Source organism: Dipodomys ordii, unplaced genomic scaffold (genome assembly GCF_000151885.1).
Source record: "Dipodomys ordii isolate 6190 unplaced genomic scaffold, Dord_2.0 Scaffold49, whole genome shotgun sequence".
Lineage (NCBI taxonomy): Eukaryota > Metazoa > Chordata > Mammalia > Rodentia > Heteromyidae > Dipodomys > Dipodomys ordii.
The window spans coordinates 9,575,130-9,590,168 of record NW_012267265.1 but is presented as its reverse complement, the minus strand read 5'-3'; the positions used below and the strand labels follow the sequence as shown (position 1 = coordinate 9,590,168).

At 36.5% G+C, this 15,039-nt stretch overlaps 1 protein-coding gene across 2 annotated transcripts in view; it reads left to right on the top strand.

Annotated features, from left to right (window-relative positions):
- Nucleotides 1–15,039, top strand: part of Prkg2 (protein kinase, cGMP-dependent, type II) — a 114,238-nt gene that overhangs the window by 64,097 nt on the left and 35,102 nt on the right. Inside the window, exons 10-14 of one of the 2 annotated variants that reach the window (XM_013020145.1) lie at nt 2,386–2,484; nt 5,513–5,579; nt 7,605–7,741; nt 9,740–9,829; nt 12,246–12,387. In XM_013020145.1, the coding sequence (XP_012875599.1) occupies nt 2,386–2,484; nt 5,513–5,579; nt 7,605–7,741; nt 9,740–9,829; nt 12,246–12,387 (535 nt within the window). Of the gene's footprint in view, nt 1–2,385; nt 2,485–5,512; nt 5,667–7,604; nt 7,742–9,739; nt 9,830–12,245; nt 12,388–15,039 lie in introns of both variants that reach the window. The other variant, XM_013020144.1, reaches the window with a different exon arrangement.

Below are 15,039 nucleotides of genomic sequence, written 5' to 3'. Positions count from 1 at the left end.
GCTTAGAATGTTTACAGGGCCAAAAAGGAGAGTTAAAAGTCTAGGTTTTCATTCCTATTTTGCAAAGTTGATAAAACCTGTGAATTTATTGTATGGCAAGAGCTCTAAACAAATGGCAAGTACTACTGGTGATGTCTCCATTACTGATTGATCAAATCCCAAATGAGTTGATTAGTCTGTCCTTCAAACTGTGAATAAATACAGGCTGTGTCAAAGTTACAGCTAGAATGTTGTAGCTATTCAACCATTGCTTTAAGATTAAGGAGCAGACGTAAGAGGCTTTTCTTTGTTGTTGTTGTTTTTAATGTACTATGTGCTTTCTTGTTTCTTTTGTATGGTTTATTTCCTGTTGTCACTGTATTTGATTTTGGTACTCTGATATTGTATATACATTTATCTGAATTAGGGAAGGGAAGGGGAACAGCAGAATGGTGAGACAAAGGACAAGGGGGAAAACAATGTAACAGCAACATATACAAAAAAATGTTGGAAATGATCTTTACAACTTTTGGGGGGGAGGGTGAAATTAGGCAGGAGGGAAAGTAGGAGAAAAATGAGGGAGGGGTAACAAGTTCATTAAGAAATGTACTTATTACCTTACTTATGTAACTGTAACCCCTCTCTATCTCACTTTGACAATAAAAAAATATTAAGGAGCAGAATCTACAGAGACTTGTGATACCAGTGTCACCTACATTTAAAATAAGATGTGTTTATAATAATATTTCAGTGAGTTTAATAGCAAAGAACAAATGTTGTCAAAGGGTAGAATAAAATGAAAACAAAGGCACACAAAAATCTTTTTTTTTTATTTGAAAGTTTCAGCTGTTCGGGAAATCAGAAATCCCACAGCAGTATTATTTTATCTCTTACTGCAGCCAACAAGGGTCACGTTACAGAACAATCAGAAAAGAATGGAAGGAATTTATGGAAGTGAGGCTAAAATGGCAGCCTGGTTCTGCAGTACCTGCTGAGTGATATGAAAGTCAATTAAATGTGTGTAGACGCAGTCAATCATGACAATACATGATTGAGGTGGTACTGGTTTTATTTAGTTTTTATTTAGTTTTAGATGTTTGGAGGTAATATTTGTTTTATTATATACCAGGTGCTTAATGTTACTGGGATGTTTAAAGTAGGTTCTCTACTTTCAAGGTTACTATTTTGTTGTAGAGAATAAAAGTACTCAATAGTCACAAATCAAGGTAGATGGCTAGATGTGGGTATGTGTGAAGCTTTACAAGTATATAACTAAGAAAATGATTCTTTCACTGGGGATTGATTCTTTTCCTCATAGGTAGCCTAGTATACAAGAAGTCCCAATGACAAGGGACTGGATGGGACATTAGAACAGGCATCCAATATATCTGTTATCTAAATAGCATGAGCTAGCATGCATCTTTGAGAAATATTAAGTTAAAGTAAAAAAAATATTGGAGAAGCCGGGCACTATTGGCTCATGCCTGTAATCCTAGCTCTTCAGGAGGCAGAGCTCTGAGGATTGTGGTTCAAAGCCAGCCCAGGCAGGAAAATCCATGAGACTTTTATCTCCAATTAACCACCAGAAAACCAGAAGTGGTGTTGTGACTCAAGTGATAGAGTGCTTGCCTTGAGCTAAAGAGCTCAGAGACAGCACCAGGCCCAGAGTTCAAGCCCCACGACTGACCAAAAAACAAAATATTTATATATAGTGGAGAACTTAATTATGAAAGAATGTTAAAGGTAACAATGCTTAATAGGAAATGTACTCATTACCTTACTCATGTAACTGTAACCCCTCCGAACAGTATTTTTACAATAAAAAATATAAATAAATAAATAAAAATGTTAAATGTGGGAAATGGTCAGAGACAAGAAATGTTTTAAATTTTAACATACATAATCTAATGCAATTAAACAATATTAGAAGAATCTGTAACATTTGCTACCCATAGATTCAGAAAACACATCAGATAAACTCCTTTTCACTGTCTCAAAACAATACAAAGCCAAAACAAAGAAAGAAAGAAAGAAAGGAAAGACTGTTGAGAAACCAGAACTGCAAACAGAAATCTGTAGAAAATGTTTGATCTTCTCACTGATAACTGTTTTCAGAAACTCAAAGGATCAATGTAAACTTGTGGCAACTATTCTACATTATTACAGCCACTTTTGATATTCCATAAATGATTTTAAACAGTTATGAAAGCCACAAATAACTGAAGTTTTGGGGAGATTAAGAATAGCAATTTGTTGTTTTAAAATATACCATGTTTAATATACTACAATGTTTAATACACTACACAGAATAAATACTGCATTACCTTTAAAAAAAGAATAGCAATTTGTATGGCCATTATCAGAACAGAGCCATTTATTTATTTGCTTGTTTGTTTTTTTGTTTAGAACATTCAACCAAACTGTTGGGACATTTGAAGAACTCCAAAAATACCTCGAAGGGTATGTGGCCACCCTGAACCGAGATGACGAAAAGAGACATGCAAAGTACGTGGGGAGACATTTTCCTATTACAGATTTCACTTCTGCTGGCAGATAAGGATGGGGAAGGGATGGGGAACTTGGTTCTGCCAAGGAGCTGTTTGGATATTTATAACATCATTGGAGGGCCATACAAAATTAACCATACAGACAGACAAGGAGAATCATATGAAATGCTTGCCTGTCTTTCCTTTCATATAAACACCCCTACAGAGTAACTTCAATTTTATCTTACTAGTTTAAATTATCTTAAAGGAGCTATACAAAAGGGTTGCAATTCAGTAAGTCAGTTTACAATTACAACACGTCTTGATCAGTGTTACTCCCTCCATCATTCTCTGTCATCTATCCAAACCCTACCCACCTCTCTGAAGTTACCTGGATCTATTTTTGCATATGTACACTGAATGTTGTGGCTGGATTTGCCCACCCTTCCTCTCTCCACTCATCTGACACTTCTCTCCTCCTACTTCCCCCCCCCCCCAACAAAACATGTTTCAGCTTCCTATTATTCATTTTGTTAAGCTGTAACTTAGTGGTTCAAAGGCGTTAGATCATTGGCATCTTCCCCTGCATATAACATACACAATTTGTTTGTGTATATATGTTGCATATGTTTATAATTTAGATCTGTCTTCCAGATGTGGGAGAAAACATGCTGCCTTTGTCTCTCTGAGCCTGACTTATTTAATTTGAACTTAATTTTTTCAAAGTCCATCTATTTTCCTGAAAATGTCATAATGTTATTGTTACTGAGAGATGAATAAAATTCCATTGTGTATGTGTTTGTGTGCATGTGTGCGTGTTTGGACCAAAGAAAGGTGATATATATACATAGATATGCATATATATCATATGGAGAATATATAGAATATATTAAATATATAATATAATATGTAGAGAATATATATTTTCTCTAGTCATATATATCACCTTTATCCTTTACATATTCTTTTATATATGATATACCACCTTTATATATATTCTAATATATATCATATATATAACATATAGATATATTTATATGGAGAGAATATATATATTGAATATAGATAGATAGAATATTCTATACAATAGAGAAAATATCTATTGTATAGATATAAAGTATCTATTGTATAGATATCCTGTCTATTTTAGGGCATCTATTTATGGGCTGTTTCCATAAGTTGATTATGGTAAATAAAAATAGTGCAGCAATGAACATGGACTTTACCAGGAAATTCTTTGGGAACTTTTAAATAGTTCTTCTACAAACAAGGTACTTCTTACCACTCCCATAGAGATTAAGTCTGTAAGTAGTCAGCATCTTTTGAAATATGAGTAAAAATTGTAGGAAGATATTTCCCAGTAAAGAGAATTATTTATTTTGGTTATTGAATTGCAGGGTCAATGGTACCAGATTAAAGGTAAGAGTAATATTATGGCTTGAAAAAGCTTCCCGAAGCTTTATTCAGGGACTTATAGACAATGGGCTAAGTAAGTCTTAAAATGTACTAATAGTGATTTTTAAAAATTGAATAGAAAGCTGATTTTGTTAAGTGTGATTATTTTCTAAAACATAAATATTCGTATTTTCTTTATTGTAATACTGAGGGCAGAACTCAGGGTATCATGCAAGCGAGGCCCTAAATCCTAGGCCCTTTTAATATTCTGAGTGAAAGCTTAGACATGTTTCTGAGATACTTTCAAATTTTTATGGCAAATTTTTTTTTTTTTTTTTTTTTTTTTGGGTCCAGTCGTGGAGCCTGAACTCTGGGCCTGGGCGCTGTCCCTCAGCTCTTCAGCTCAAGGCTAGCGCTCTACCACTTGAGCCACAGCGCCACTTCTGGCTTTTTTCTATTTGCTTATGTGGTGCTGAGGAATTGAACCCAGGGCCTCAGGCATGCAAGGCAAGCGCTCTACCACTGAGCCATCTTCCCAGCCCCTTATGGCAAATTTTCTAGAAGACTGAATTTTGGATTAAACTAGAACAATAAATCAGTAGTGGCTAATAAGTTTTTTTACAAAGAAGACAGTGCAGTTACATTTTTAACTTTATTATTTTTAATTAATTTGTGTGTGTGTGTGTGTGTGTGTGTGTGTGTGTGTGTGTATGTGCTAGGTCTGGGCTTGAACTCAAAGCCTAGGTGCTGTTCATAATATTCATTTGCTCAAGGCTAACACTTTACCACTTGAACCACAGCTCCACTTACAGCTTTTTGTAAAAAAAAAATGATTTTTAATAGTTTATTGGAGTTAAGAGTCTCATGAAGTTTTCTATCTGAGCTGGCTTTAAGCCACAATCTGCTGATCTCAGCTTCCTGAGTAGCTATGATTATAGGTGTGAGCTACTGGCTCTCATGCTTTTTTTCAAAAAACTTATCTGTTGTACAAAGAGGTTTCAATTCAGCATTTCAGTTTTTGAGTACAAAGCATGCCAAAGGCCTTTTTGTAATAACAATTTATACATATATATATTCATAGGTATATATACATATACTTCAGAATGTTAAGTCTTAATTAAAAGCAAAAGTAAGCTTCCCCAAAGAGTAATATTTATACATAAAATAAGAAATGTGTTTCAAAGTTTTACAAAGCAATTTTCCCAGCCTGGGTAAGCCTTCAAGAACTTTAAGAGCTTACCAACGTAACACAGGTAGTAAAATGTGGGAAAGATTTTCAAGGTAGCATTCTAATTGTGTCGCAAAGGAAATCGCTATGGTTTTATTCCCTTCCATCAGCTCCTTCTCTGGGTTGTTTATTAACAACTTTACTGAGGTATAGTTTGAAGGCTACAAAACTTATCCATTTTGTTTCTTGTTGAATCTCTTTGACCGTTGTACAGTGTGTGTGTGTGTGTGTGTGTGTGTGTTATGTTCTCTATCATCCCCCCCCCCCCAGATGTGAATCCAATCCTATCAAAGCTGATATAGTGTCTGTGGCACTCTAAGCAGTAATATAGACAGAAGTAAGACTTTAGTAGAGTTTATAAACGATCTGGTGCCTGCCTGACTAAGGGTGTGTGTGTGTGTCAACTTTCACTTCTCTTGTTCAGGAGATCCATGTCTAACTGGAAGCTGTCCAAAGCACTCTCTCTGGAGATGATTCAGCTCAAGGAGAAGGTGGCCAGATTTTCCTCATCATCCCCATTCCAGAACCTTGAGATTATCGCCACACTGGGCGTTGGTGGGTTCGGAAGAGTTGAGCTTGTAAGGGGTTTACGTTTCAAGCATCTGAGAGAAGCCTTTTGGCTTCTTTTTGTTATTGTTTTGTTTTATATTCCAGCTTATCTTGGAGGACTATATGAATTACCATTGCTATCTTAAATATTGTTTTGAACTCAAATTGGGAAAGCAAACTTTGCCATCTGTCTATTGTATAGCAGCCTGTCTGTGCTAGTAACATAATAACTAGCTGCAATTTCAAGCAATCCTTTAGTGAATGGCAACTATTGGAAAATGTGCCAAGTAAGCATTCCCAAGGGCTACAAATGTGAAAAAAAATGTATTTCCTAACAGCAAAATGTGTGTCTATAGATATATACACTCATAACACATTAACTCTATATCTGAGAAAAGGAATCCAGCCAACAGAAATTCTATAGAAGAAAAATCTTTAATATTTTAGTTGTAGTAATTAACTTCACTGCCATGTCTGCATTCAGTTTTCATTATCCTATATTGGAGCTGTTTAAAATTTTCCATCAGGGCAAAACCACAGAAAAGATGACTGCAAAAAGATACGTGAAGTACAGTCTCTGTAAAGCTCAGTAAAACAGCTGTAAACTTACAGCTGAGTTCAGTTGTATTTTCCACATCACCAACTGTCTGTGCTTCATAATCACCTTCCAAGGAGTAGCAGAAGTAGCTCTGTCAGTTTAAGTGTTCTAATGAAACTGTACAATGGAAATCTGTGGGCTTTTGAGGCACAGATGGTACTGAGCCCTTAGCAATTCCTAGACCTTCTTTGCCTACCAGATTTTTAACAAATCACTGTGCACTGACCTCCGGGAACTATGCTGATGCTTCCGTCTGCCGGATGCCCCTGGGAAGACCTAAACTGCTACTAAAAACCCCGGATAGCACTTCACACACAGTCCATACTTATCCTTGATGGGTGAAGGGGAATAATGATTTCATAATAGGGCACAGAATATTCATATGTGGCTTATGCCATATGCAGGTAACCATCTGTAGTGGTATGTCCCACTAAATGATGACACTAAAAGTTTGAATTAGGTTTAGAGGTGTGGGTCAATTAATACAGAGTTTGACTGCTCCTAAGTTTAGTCCTCAGTACTACCAGAAAAATAAGGGATTGAGTTAAAAATGCTGAAATCTGTTTTACTAGACAATTATTACAACAGTAATTCAACAATTGATTTAAAACTCATAGGTCATACTAACAGAATGTAAGCAACATATGGGATGCAGCTATTTCTGCATAATTTAGTATCATCTAATTATGAGTATAACCTACTTATTAGACTTCTTTTTTCTTCAAACCAGAATTTATTGGGTTTAAACCTGTCAGAGAAAAAGATACTTGCTTTAAAATTTTGTTTCCTTTTTAAAGGAAAGCTTTGATTTTTGAGAAACTAGAGCAATATTCAATAGAAATCTCTGCCCAGTTGGAAATGGGGGATAATACAACTGAGAAATTCAGTTTCTGATTTTTATTAACTTTAAGCAAGTTTGTGTCATTAGTTGTTACCCTAGTAAATAGTGCAGATATGGAACTCCATGTAGCACTTCTATTTCTTATTTTAAAAATGAGAGATGACAGTAAAAATCAATGAATAAATGAATTAAATCAGAAGTGAATATGGAAAAGTGAGAATTTGGGGCAATTCTTATCAAAAAGGCTTTTATGTTGTACAATAAAAATGGAATGACTCTTACTTCTCTTACCAAGAATTATTTTCTTGTTTCTATCCAAAAAAAATTTCAGCCCAAATCTTTAATTGTTTGGGTAATCTTGATGAGAAGGAAGTATATTCATGTCAATGTAACACCAGTCTAGAATGATACGTGGTTAATACTTGCATATAAGTGTGAGACCTGTTTAAGCTTCTAACATGTTTTATATAAATAGTGCAAGTGTTTCCTAGTAAGTTAATTTTGAAGATGCCTTTATCTCTTGTATAGGTTAAAGTAAAAAATGAGAATGTTGCTTTTGCTATGAAATGTATACGGAAGAAACACATTGTGGACACAAAACAGCAAGAGCACATCTACTCGGAGAAGAGGATCCTGGAGGAGCTGTGTTCTCCATTCATTGTAAAGTAAGCGAGCACAGGGCCCCCAGACATGTGTTTCTGGCTCATCTTTTCAGTGTTTGCATGCTAGAGGACAGAAGGAAGGAGGAAGGGCGCCTCCACTTCACTTGGAAGTCTCCAACAAGATCTAGGGGCAGAGTTTCTAGTTTCTTTTTGTTTATGGGTAAACCTCACAAAAGTGTGTGTGTGTGTGTGTGTGTGTGTGTGTGTGCATGAGCACACACGCTCATAGACTATCACAGCAATATATTTTGAAGTGGTTGTTTCATCCAAACCTGAGCCTTGCAATGCCTAAGTACCCAAGGAAATATCTCCTAATAGTTATGTTTTAATTTCTGGAGGTCTCACTGGAGTTTGGAGGAGAAACAGAAATTACTCTGAGCTATTACGTCTTTCATTTGTTAATTTGTAGATGCATTTATAGTATAAGCCAGTATATAATTTTCATAGTGCTCCAGTGTACAATTGTAGTGATTTGGGAGGGATACATGGTGTTTAATAATGAACAAAAATTATATTTTCATCAAATGCCTTGAGCAAATCATTCTTCCTGTGTTCCCAGATGATGCATATTACTATTTTTCAAGGTTAAAGCAAATCTAGATTCAAGGCAATGCTGCAATAATCTTCTAATTATCTTTATATTAATTATCTTCTCAGATACTCTTTCAAAATTACTATGATCAGAAGCTTAAGGGCATAGATTGGGGTGTATTCATTTTCTACTTCTAGGCCTTCATAAAGTATGTGACATATAGTAAGGCAATAATAAGAATAAGAATAAATAAGTGATGAACTTTACTAAAAGGCTAACATGCACCATGTACTCTTCTAAGAAATAATACATATATAGAGAAGGTGGGGAAAATCATCATATTTGTCTTACTAGCCTAAGAAGAGGATCAAGTGAATTCCTATTTTTTTCAATAAATATGTATCATCAATGACACATAAGTAATATACAATCAAATGAATATGTATGTTCTGTGAGAAAACTGAACTTGCATAACTAGTAATTGTTCAAGCTGGAATTTCAGCCTGGCTCTAAGGCTTAGTCTCTGAAACACTGTATTAGAGCTTCTTCCGCATGCACATGATCTGGCTGCTGTACTGTCTGCACTAGCCTGGGAATAGTGCTAGGAAGAAAAATTAATCTTTTAATCATTAAGATGATCCAAAAAGTGCTTTCACTCTATGTTAATAGGGTGCCACTACTAAACACCACTACAGAACTGAGCATTCTTTTCATGAGTACCATGCTTAAACCCTCTCTGGCCTTATTATTAGGTGAAGAGAATCACCTTGCTCACAATCTTGTCTTTTCAGGGCAATACAACTTCAATTCCTTAAAGGCGGAGCTTGCTAAAACTAAGTTACAGCCCAGCCCTCCCTCCCTTTGCCCAGTCTGCTTCCTCTTCTATCACCGCATATAATAGATGTTATTCTCAATCACTCTCTTTTAGATTTACTGCCTAGAAATCTCTGTCTCGCGGTCTGTTTCTAGAGGAATTTAATGCCAGATAATAAGTTTGAGGGCATAAAACATGAGGGCATAAGAAATAAAGGCATAACTTATTTGTGAGAAGCCTATCTTCAAAGTGCTATATACATAGACCTGTGGCTTTGGAGGGGAGAGGTGATATTTGGTAGGGGGGATAATGAACTGCTTTATTAAGAAGGGGCACTTGGAGCTTAGCCTTGGAGAAGGAATAAAACTTTCTCAGTGCAACTGAGACTAAGTAGGTCAGCCTGTGAGAAGAGGCAGAGCAGTGTAACTCCAGAGTTCCAGGAATGATCAAAAAGGACTTGGTAAGAAGCCCAGTTTAGCTGTAGGATATCTGTATGGAAAGGAGGGTCATTTTGCCCCCAATGTTATTGATGATGATTGTAAAGCAATTTTAAAGAGTTTTAAAACCATATTTCTCAAAATAACTTGTTTGCAAGAAGCCAGAAGTACAAAATGAAATCTAAACTGTATTTCTGTGTTCTTATCTGTCTTTACAGATTATACCGTACTTTCAAGGACAATAAATATGTGTACATGCTTCTGGAAGCCTGCTTGGGTGGAGAGCTATGGAGTCTATTAAGGGACAGGTAATGAAAAGAGTTAAAAGCAATAGTTTCTGTCTACTTCCATCTGGACAAGAAGATACTGTACTTAAGGGTCCTAAATAAGAACATGAAGATCACTTATGAAGGAGATCACTATAGAAAATATTATCACTTGAAGCCAGAGCCCAGGCTTCACACTTATAATCTTAGCTATTTAAGAGGCTGAAATTTAGAGGACTAAGATTCAAAGACAGCCTAGAGAGAAAAGTCTATGAGACTCCATCTCCAGTGTAGCAGGAAAAATGCTGACCTGGGGACATGGTTCAGGTGGTAGAATGCCAACCTAATAGGAAAAATGCTGACCTGGGGACATGGTTCAGGTGGTAGAATGCCAACCTAATAATTAGCACAAGCTGAGCAAGAGCTTGAGACACTGAGTTATAGTCCCAGTACTGGCAAAAGAGAAGAAAATACATTACATAATCTCATAAGCAAGTATTCATTGCAATGTCTGTCTTATGGATTAAAGAATTACAGCATTAGGGAAGAAGCTATCTGAATTTAAAGATGTAGTAGGGGTAGATTTACATATTTGCAAATTTTGAAGAGTTTGTGGTGGGAAGGGGCTAAACTCTTACTGAAATGCAGAATACAATGTCCATAAGGTCCAAGCTGAGAGCAAGGGCTCACACTTGTAACCCTATGAGAACCATGGTTGGGAACAGTATGATCAAAAAGTTCTGCCAATATGTGTTGTGATGAATGGCTGTCATTCCAGCTGTGGGAAGTGTAAATAGGAGGTTCTCAGTCCAAGAAAAGAGCAAAAGAATAAAAGAGCTGGAGGCATGACTTAAGTGGAAGAGTACCTGACTAGCAAGTGAAAGGCCTTAGGTTAAATAAAAAGATATCTAGAAAAGTTCAACTTCTCCAGAGGAGTGATTTCCGTTCAGTCAAAACCACAGCTAGTTACTAAGAACCACCTATGTTGAAGGGTCCATCTCAGACAATTTGAGGAGTTTCTGGGCAATGTAGATTTTCTATTCAAAGACTAAATTGTGTAAAAAACAAATGAACAAACAAACAAAAATCCCAAATTGTCAGGTGCTGCTGACTCATGCCTATAATCCTAGCTACTCAGGAGACTGATGTCTGAGGGTAGAGGTTAAAAGCAAGTCAGGGCAGGAAAGTCCATGAGACTCTAATCTCCAATTAACCACTAGAAAACTGGAAGTGGAGTTGTGGCTCAAAATGGTAGAGCCCTAGTCTTGAGCAAAATTGCTCAGACAGTACCCAGGCCATAAAGTTGAAGCACCATGAACAATAAAACAAAAAAATTAAAAGAAAGAAAAAAATAGAATTTATTTGGAGAAAGTATGTGATTATAAAGCATTGACACTGGCAACCTATGACTAAATGGGTAATGAGAGCTATAAATAGAAAGCTTAGAAGAAGGGAAAGAGAAAATATGATGCAGAAATGTTTGATGTAAACACTATATATCTACAAAACTTTGGAAAAGCAGAAAGGTAGAGAAAGACAAAACAGGAAGGTTGACATAGTATCAAATCTTTTGGATGATGAACATAAGAATATTTAGAACTAAATAGATTGTACAAATATAAGTGAAGCAGAAGAGGAAATAGGAATCTAATCCCCATTAGGTCATATAAGTTAAGGTTAAGCACACAGTCTCGCTGGGGACAGTGATTTTTCAACTGTGACTGCATATTATCATCATATGATGTTGTAGGCCAAACTTTATAATTCATTTAATCTGGTTTGGTGCCTGGTAAAGCAATTTAAAAAAAAAAACAAAATGTTGGTTGGGCCAAGCACCAGTGGCTCACACCTGTAATCCTAGCTACTCAGGAGCTGATATCTGAGGATCATTGTTCGAAGCCAGCCCAAGCAAGAAAGTGTGTGAGACTCTTATCTCCAATTAGCTACCAGAAAACTGGAAGTAGAGCTGTGGTTCAAAGTGGTAGAATACTATCCTTGAGCAAAAGAGCTCAAGCACAGAGCCCAGGCCCTGAGTTCAAGTCCCATTACAGACCTTACCAAAAAAAATGTTGCTTGGTACACTCATGGCTAAGAATCACTGACCTCAACAAGAAAAGTCTGTTGAAAATCAGAGAAGAAGATAAGCATGTTGTTAGAAATAACCAATAACATGTTCCTATCACAACATGCCACAGATGTCCAAAAGCATGTTTTCTTGTTTTTCTATTTTACGTGTTCATATGTGTGTGCTAGAAACAATTACATAAATGTAGACATTTTGATTTCAGCAACACCATTTGCATCAAATGTTTCCCTCAGTTCCTTTAGGATCAGCAGCCTAATTCATTGCTCTGAAAAAAATCCACATTATACAAATATGCAGTGTAATCATGGACACATAGAATAGCACCAAAGACATATATCTAAGATATTAAAAAGAAAAATGGTTTTATTCCAGAGGCAGCTTTGATGAGCCCACCTCCAAATTCTGTGTCGCTTGTGTGACAGAAGCATTTGATTACCTGCATCGACTAGGTATTATCTACAGAGACTTGAAGCCAGAAAACTTAATTCTAGATGCCGAGGGTTACCTTAAGTTGGTAAGCTAAGTTCTTTTATTTATAGTATCATATGAGATATTTCCAGAGCAAAGTTATAATTGTCATTTTCTTTGTAATTTATTAGAGCTGTTGTTTTCACTCTGGCCTTTGAAATTGGTGTGTAACAATGTTATGGATTCATTCTTTTGGGCTTGCAAGTTCAATGTGACAGCCATATTTGTTTCTCCTACTAAAGAGTTACAATATAATGGACTGCTTTCAAATTTAGATTTTTTTAGGGTTTTTGTGTAACAATTTTAAACTAGATTTTTAAGTGCTTTGTGTATAAGGACTAAGTATGAACAATAAAGAAAATAATGGAACTCCTGCACTATGATATCCAGATACACACAGAGGGAGAGACAATAAACACATAACAGGTGTTTGGAAATCTTTCCAAGTGAATCTAATAGGTAATGAATGATGAGAATCAAACTAAACCATAGGCCCTTTGAGGAAAGAGACTCTCCTTGCTATCTGTAATTCATTAATGCCCAGCAGAAAATCTTTTGAGTGTCATACTGTGCAGTAATGTTATCAGTCATAGGAACTACTTTCACAGAGAAACTATGTTAGAACTGGTATTGGTCATAGCTATGAAAAAATCAAGTTACTTTGGAACTCAAGAGGGAACCCCACAGGATGAGGAACCAAGGCTGAGATTTCCTGAGTCTATTTTGATAGCTCCCTAAAGACATTAAATCATTTCTGAACTTTACGATATTAAAAATTCTCAGGCTCAAACTCATATAAGGACATAATAACATTATTTACTGAACATTTCTTATGTGTAAAATATACTATGCTCAAACTTTTAAAATTAATCTAGTAATTGTGTGTGTGTGTGTGTGTGTGTGTCAGTCCTGGGGCTTGACCTTTGGGCCTAGTCTCTGTCCCTGAACTTTATTTGTGTTCAAGGCTAACGCTCTACTACTCGAGCCACAGGGCCACTTCCAACTTTTTCTGAGTAGTTTATTGGAGAGAAGAGTCTCATAGACTTTCCTGCCCAAGCTGGTTTCCAACCATGATCCTCAGCTCTCAACCTCCTAACTAAATAGAATGATAGGATGAGCCACAGGTTTCTGGCTCTATTTAACAATTTTTAAGATAGGTTTTTATAATATATATGATATAATTATGAAATTTAACCTTAGTGATTAAATTACTATATATGGTTATGAAAAGCATTCTCCTTGTAAAGTAAAATAAAGTCTCTTTCTGTGTGAAATTTTGCTAACTTCCAAGAAATGTTTTGGTCCATTCAAGTTTTTTTTAACCCATGAAAGACAGTATGAGATCGGAAGTACTGACAGAAGTCTCAAACACTCCTTTTATTCACAATTCCTTCATTGGCTGTGTCTCTAGAGCTCTTTAGCTTCAGAGGAAAATAGAAATCCTTTGACATTCTAGAAGTAAACCATTATGGGGGAGGGTTAAGGTTCCATGACTGTTATTTGTCCTGCTCATTCATTCGCCAGCTACTTAAATAAACAGTAAAAACTAAAACATGTAAAGATTAAAGAGTAAATGTTGAGGGCTGGGAAGGTGGCTCAGTGGTAGAGTGCTTGCCTCACAAGCATGAGGCCCAGAGTTGGATTCCTCAGCACTACATAAGCAGAAAAACCTGGAAGTAGCCCTGTGGCTCAAGTGGTAGAGTGATTGCTAGCCTTGAGCTGAAGAGCTGAGGGACAGTGCCCAGGCCCAGAATTTAGGCCCCACAAATGACTAAATAAATAAATGTTGAGCCAGGCACCGGTGGCTCACACCTGAAATCATAACTACATAAGAAACTGAGATCTGAGGATTGTAGTTTGAAGCCAGCTCTAGTAGAAAACTATTGAGATTCTTATCTCCAATTAACCACTAGAAAATCAGAAGTAACACTGTGGCTCAAAGTGGCAGAGTGCTAGCCTTGAGCAGAAAAGAAAGAAGGGGGAAAAAAGCTTAGGGACAGTGCTCAGGCCCTGAGTTCAAGCCCCACAACTGAAAAACAAACCCCGAAAAGTAAATCTTGAATATTTCTGCTCTACGTATGTATTAAACTAGCATCCTGAAATCCTTTCATTACAACAATGTCTGAAAATACTAGAAAAGACATGACAAGCAGTATTACAAATGCATGGCTGAGTTCATAGCACAGCATAAGTCTGAGAACCAAGGCTAAGTAGTAGTTGATGGTGAAGGTCAACATGGAAGCTGCCATCTTGTGAGTGCCAGCAACACTTAGCTGTTGAGAGGCTTCATTTTAATAGCTGTATACTTTAGTAGATGAACAGGATACCACGCTCTGGACATCGGCAATACATAAAAGTTGAATCAGAGAACATTATGTATAGATCCAGGTATCACAGAAATTAAACTTTCAGAGGGAAAGAAAACAGGAAACAAATATCAAATGTATAAATATAAAATACATCCTGGAAACATGCCTTTCTTATTTTGGTTCTTGGTAGATGAACAGAAAAGTCTCCTCTAAGAATTCTTGGCCACTAGCTGGGCGCTGGTGGCTCACGCCTGTAATCCTAGCTACTCAGGAGGCTGAGATCTGAGGATCGCGGTTCAAAGCCAGCCCGGGCAGGAGAGACCGTGAGACTCCTATCTCCAATAAACCACCAGAAAACCGGAAGTGGCGCTGTAGCTCAAGTGGTAGAG